The sequence below is a fragment of the Limulus polyphemus genome, unplaced genomic scaffold (genome assembly GCF_000517525.1).
Source record: "Limulus polyphemus unplaced genomic scaffold, Limulus_polyphemus-2.1.2 Scaffold6935, whole genome shotgun sequence".
Classification (NCBI taxonomy): domain Eukaryota; kingdom Metazoa; phylum Arthropoda; class Merostomata; order Xiphosura; family Limulidae; genus Limulus; species Limulus polyphemus.
In genome coordinates, this window is record NW_013672545.1 from 35,301 (window position 1) to 41,903 (window position 6,603).

The following is a 6,603-nucleotide window of genomic DNA, read 5'->3' on the forward strand; positions in this document are numbered from 1 at the left end:
TGACGTAGTCCTTTTTGTATGGGCAAAAACGTTGACGTAGTCCTTTTTGTATGGGTAAAAACGTTGACGTAGTCCTTTTTGTATGGGTAAAAACGTTGACGTAGTCCTTTTTTGTATAGGTAAAAACGTTGACGTAGTCTTTTTGTATGGGAAAAACGTTGACGTAGTCCTTTTTGTATGGGTAAAAACGTTGACGTAGTCCTTTTTGTATGGGTAAAAACGTTGCCTTAACCCTTATTGTATGGGTAAAAACGTTAACGTAGTCCTTTTTTGTATGGGTAAGAACGTTGACGTAATCTTTATTGTATGGGTAAAACGTTGCCTTAACCCTTATTGTATGGGTAAAAACGTTGCCTTAACCCTTTTTGTATGGGTATAAACCTTAACGCAATCCTTTTTGTATAGGTAAAAACGTTAACGTAGTCTTTTTTGTATGGGTAAAAACGTTGACGTAATTTTTTGTATGGGTAAAAACGTTAACGTAATCCTTTTTGTATGGGTATAAACGTTAACGTAGTCCTTTTTGTATGGGTATAAACGTTAACGTAGTCCTTTTTGTATGGGTAAAAACGTTGACGTAGTCCTTTTTGTATGGGTAAAAACGTTAACGTAGTCCTTTTTTGTATGGGTAAAACGTTGCCTTAACCCTTTTTGTATGGGTAAAACGTTGCCTTAACCCTTTTTGTATGGGTATAACGTTGCCTTAACCCTTTTTGTATGGGTAAATATGAAAATTACAACATCTTTTGTCTTTATATATATAATAACTGAAAGCATAAAACGTGAACCACCGTTTCCCGCTACATATTTTCTGTTGATTTTAATTATATGCTGTTGTTGTCTTGGATTGTTTGTGCTCTATCCACCAGATTGCAGCGTTGTAAATGTGTAGTTGTCGGCTTGTGGCTTAGGTGACTTTAACCAGTGAACAAGGTGTTTGGCTAAACGAATACTTTCCGCCTAATCATCTTAAAAGATCACAAGACTACAGTGAGTTTCCGAAGAGAACACAAATGAGAATATGTTGTTCAACAAATATATATATATATATATATATGTATGTGTTACGTAAAAAAGGAAACAAAAAATCATTAGAAAAACACCCTTGATTTTGATTGAAATTAATGTTAAACAAAAATATATTTATTGAATTGTCTCGAGACGTTCCCTGGGGTGGCTACACGGACCGATATAAATAGTCTTTTCTGTTGCCCCCCACCCCTCCTACCCAGTGGCACAGCGGACTTTTAACGCTAGAATCCGGGTTTCGATACCCGTGGTGGGCTTTTTTTTTTTTTAAATATCCCAAATGTTTATCTTTTTTGTAACATTAGAAACAATTCTGAAAATCTTTACCAAAACGTTTCCTTTTTGTTTGCATTAACTTATTTTTCGTTGTATGAAACTAACGATTATTCGTGTATTTAATACTGCGTGCTCTAATACTGAAGGGCCCGGCTCGCAATCTGAGGGTCGCGGGTTCGAATCCCCGTCACACCAAACATGCTCGCCCTTTCAGTCGTGGGGGCGTTATAAGTGACGGTCAATCCCACTATTCGTTGGTAAAAGAGTTGGCGGTGGGTGGTGATGACTAGCTGCCTTCCCTTTAGTCTTACACTGCTAAATTAGGGACGGCTAGCGCAGATAGCCCTCGTGTAGCTTTGCGCGAAATCCAAAACAAACAAAACTAATATTGTACGCAAAATATGACAAAATTTACAGAAAAGGCATTTATTACAAATTAAATTATATATTATTTCTGTGCATGCTCAGATTACCAACAATGTAACATAATATGATAGGCATTTATTTTATTAGTATCTTTTTTTTTTCCTCTTAGCTGCAAACTTGCGAAGAAACGGCCTGAATTTGAGTATGTCGCCTTTTCGAGTCGAAGACAGTTTTCTCGACATCAATGGTCTGTTGAACCAATGGCCATCAAGTTCGATCTCGACAACACCCTCTAACACCAGCACCGTGGCTGACAAGATTCCAAACAGGCCCATTCCTGCTCCGGCTAGATCTGGATCTAAAAGATGCCGAACCAACACTGTTGATAGTTCTGTTGTTATGGGAACAGAGAGATTACCAGCTCTTGCAAACAGAGACTTCAGTAAAGGTGACCTGGAGAGCGAAGGTACAGTTTCTGTATCCATAAAGATTAAATAATCCACGCATGTTTATAATAAAGTAATGCTTTGGAATAGTGTAGAGGAGATTTTAGGCTATTCTGACGTTCTTGAAAGCTGTACACACATGTACGTTAGATGAAACTGTACAAATTTGTAGTGTTTGCTGAGTTTCTGCCTGCCCCAGGCTTTCAGCGCAGGGCCTCTCATTGGAATGTTGCACTGCCCTAGGCACAGTCTGCGTCGCCTGGCTACATTAGAGCATGTTGGGTTGAAAAACCTTGTCAGGGTTGCTTTGTAAAGATCACGTCAGCATAGAAAACAACACTTAGTTTGTGCATAATTTCAAGTACATCAGGCATTATTTAACTTTTAGGTCGAAATTAATCTCGGCGTATAGGGAACACCAAATGACGGGTTCTGCAGATAGTATTTTATCAGTAGTATGATCGATGATTTCAAAAACAATACGTATTATATATCAGTGATATGATTAATAACTTCTATATCTGTAAGATAAAATAAAAGTTAACAACATGGAATTACTGGATTTCAAAATGTTATTGATTGCATCTATCTGGAGTATTGGGTGTTTTTATTTCTGTCAAAATTAATGACAGCCTCGAGCACAGAAACCAAAGTTCCTTTACTCCAGCATATATTGCAACGCTAGAAACCGGGTTTCGATACCCCTGATGGCCAGAGCACTGATAGCCTGTTGTGTAGCTTTGCGCTTAACTTCAAATAAACCAAAAACCAAACCAGCATATACACTCCATAGCTACTTCCAATTCAATCAGTTTATTTTGGCTGAAACTCTTCTAAAACACATCTGTCTGCAGATTAAAAAAATAACTCTGTAAGCTAAAGCCGTAATATTTCAGTCTATTTTATAATCGTGCGGTAACACTAACAATAGGTTTGCTCTGTTACTATGTCAACATAAAGCGCCCAGTGTTGTAACTTAGCACTGGAACTTTTTTTTAAATAACACCTTGTATAGCCAAGTCGAGACTTCTGTGTTTTCTTATATTCGATATCATCCCTAAACACCAACCACGAGTTAGAAGCGTGAGGAACCAACTGGTTCACTATAAATGAACTTTTTAATTCAGCATGTCAAAAGTTGTTTTTAAATTCGTTGGGCAGGTTTTACAAATTTCAGGTTAAACTAGCGTAGATATTTGAATGATTCATAAAACACGAAACAACTTGAAATAGATAGTCATCCTGTTAGATTGCATAGTGTAAACCGACCATGACCTAATATTCCTGATCTTACGAATGGGATAGTGTGTAAACGAATCTACAAGCACACAGGTGTGGGCTAATCTTCCTGATCTTACGAATGGGATAGTGCGTAAACAAATCTACAAGCACACAGATGTGGGTTAATTTTCCTTATCTTACGAATGGGATAGTGTGTAAACAAATCTACAAGCACACAGGTGTGGGTAATTTTCCAGATCTTACGAATGGGATAGTGCGTAAACAAATCTACAAGCACACAGATGTGGGCTAATTTTCCTGATCTTACGAATGGGATAGTGCGTAAACAAATCTACAAGCACACAGATGTGGGCTAATTTTCCTTATCTTACGAATGGGATAGTGGGTAAACAAATCTATAAGCACACAGATGTGGGTTAATTTTCCTGATCTTACGAATGTTATAATGTGTAAACAAATCTACAAGCACACAGATGTGGGCTGTGTAATCAAAATGACATAAAAAACAGGATGAATTTTCAACTGTTTTAAGTACTGACTGCCAACCTTTAAGCCAGGCGATACGCGTTATTAAACTTACCAAATGATGCACTATTGTGTAGTTCAGGTTTTCCATCGAATGCTAGATTATAAGAGTTGATGATGTTATTTTCAGATGAAACCAGTGAAGATAGCTGTGATACAGATCGCTGTAGTGGCAGTGCTACCAGGCCTGGATCACATTCACATATTCACCTGTGGCAGTTTCTAAAAGAGCTTTTAAGTCAGCCTCAAATGTATGGGAGCTGTATCCGCTGGTTGGATCGCCCCAAGAGCATTTTTAAAATCGAAGATTCTGTGCGAGTTGCCCGACTTTGGGGCAAGCGAAAGAATAGACCAGCCATGAATTACGACAAGCTAAGCCGCTCCATTCGCCAATACTACAAAAAGGGGATAATGAAGAAAACTGAGCGCTCACAACGGTTGGTGTATCAATTCTGTCATCCATATGGGCTGTAAACTAGGCCTTAATGGTGACGGTATTAACCCTCGAGTGCAAGAGCATTTCAAGCTTGTCATTTTTTACCACTCATCATACATGTTCTGTTATGGGTGATATCACAGTTGCCTAGCTGGTCTATGGAACTTGGTATCACCCGTTTTTATTTTTCATTTTTACTTGTGTTACATTTGTATATATCAAAATGTTTGATCACATGGGCTGGCCCCATATATATAACAATATATATATTGTTCTTTGGACGAAAATAAACTGAATAGGCTTATGGGCCATTGACAAGTTCAGAAGGTATAATTCTTGGCTTGTTGATGCAGTTACGAAAAGCTACACAATATAACATCTTATCATGAAATTAACAAGAAAAAAGTACTCAAAGAAATATATGATGATCATTATTTCTTCTTATTGTTGTTATTGTTAACGAGTGTTGCTTTTTCTAGCTGGCACGCCTAAGCCTTATCAGGAAATGTTTAATTGTTTATCATGCCTGAATGGTAATTTTACCAGAAGTTTTAAGTGTGACGTATCACAGTTCTTTTGCAGACTGAGACGACCCCTGGTGAGCTCTACAGATAATGTTTGAGATCCTAGGCCGGTTGTCTTAAGTGGCAGAGGGGGCTGTATACCCACAGAAACTTTGAAAATCCACTCATAATGTAAGTGGATTTGACAACTCTGGTGAAGTTTTTTTCCCATATATCAATGATATAGAGTGGTATGTTCTAAGAACACCCCCTATTACATTTGGTCTCATGTGAGTCAATTGAGCTTCTGAATCACAATTCATAGGCTAGTTAATATTTTGATGTTTATTCAAGTTCATAATAACGTTTATAGCCTAAATGTAACTTTTTATTTGATCACAAGGTGTCGGGAAAGGTGTTTTTTTTTGTTTTTTTCATGATCACACTTTTTTCTTAATAACTACTATCTCTTCCACGTGCTGGAAACGTACGAGAAAAAAGTTGTGATGCCTTTTGACGTGAGTGACATCAATAACTAACCTTTCTGGTACAGGGACGTTTTTTTTATGACGATGATCCACGTATGTGTAAAGTATACGTGACATCATTTGTTTGGGGATCGTATTTCTGTGGATTTCGGTATGTAACATTTAGGTATGGATTTGGTAAGGGTTAAGATATTTGTATTTAATGTGTTTTTTTTTTATATATGGAAACGTGCTTTGAGTGGCACATGGGAAGGCAGTTAGCTACATGATACTAATCTATTTAATTACTGAATAATTTTGATGAAGGTGATTATAATTAGTTATTGTAAATCAATTATTGTTATCGTTTTATTCGAACTTTCTGTAAGGAAATGTATTGAGTTTTTCAGAAATCTTTAATAAAATATGTACAACAGCAAATGTTATATCTGGATCATTCTGGAAGACAAGATACTATTCTAACTCTCAACATACGTAACCCACGTTTGTTTTTAATCTGAAGCAAACAAACCTTTTGTTTGCGAACCTATTATAAATTTTAACGTGTACGTTTATATTTTGCATTGGCACAAAAACAAAACAAAAAACCGGTTGCTTTGCTAAGTTCTGTTTGTGAAACGTTTTCATTCTCTTAAGAGAAGTATATGCGTATCTATGAGAATTGGACAAAATAATGGAAACCCTGTTAATTTCCAATATTGAGCAGTTTTTGTGTTTGTTTGAAGTTAAGCACAAAGCTGCACAATGGGCTATCTGTGCTCTGCCCACCACGGGTATCGAAACCCGGTTTCTAATGTTGTAAGTCCGCAGACATGCCGCTGTGCCACTGGGGGGGGGGGCATATTGAGTAGATAATACATCATTTGCAAAAGTTGGAATTGATGAAACAAGGTCAAAGCTTCTAGTTGGCATTGACCTTAAGAACTGACCACAGAGGCTCGATAAGATATAAATTTCGTAACTACGTTGACCAGTTTCTGTGCTATGTCCAAACTCTTCTCTCTGCTCTTTGAACGGATCTTTAGCTACTTCAGTTAGATAAACTGGTCGTCTTTCTGAAAAAGAGCATTTGGAAATAAAATATTCATCATAGGGTAAACCTTGTCCGCAATTAAGTTTAAGTAATCATGTGCTGTCAATTTGTATTTCCAATAAAAAGCTTTTCATATCATCACGAAACCTCCACCGTGGTTGGCCGGTGGCACGAGACGTTCTGGGACACACGCTTCTTTGGTTACCATATAAACAATTGATAGGAAGTGTTCGTTCTTACCACGTTGTACACAAGTTCA

The 6,603-nt window shown here is 37.3% G+C and overlaps 1 protein-coding gene across 3 annotated transcripts in view; it reads left to right on the forward strand.

Annotated features, from left to right (window-relative positions):
• Nucleotides 1–5,730, forward strand: part of LOC106474193 (DNA-binding protein D-ETS-4-like) — a 19,618-nt gene extending 13,888 nt beyond the window's left edge. For all 3 annotated transcript variants that reach the window (XM_022402549.1, XM_022402551.1, XM_022402550.1), the window contains exons 4-5: nucleotides 1,841–2,137; nucleotides 4,015–5,730. In XM_022402549.1, the coding sequence (XP_022258257.1) occupies nucleotides 1,841–2,137; nucleotides 4,015–4,358 (641 nt within the window). In that variant the 3' untranslated portion in view covers nucleotides 4,359–5,730. The remainder of the gene's footprint in view (nucleotides 1–1,840; nucleotides 2,138–4,014) is intronic.
• Nucleotides 5,731–6,603: the final 873 nt, after the last annotated feature.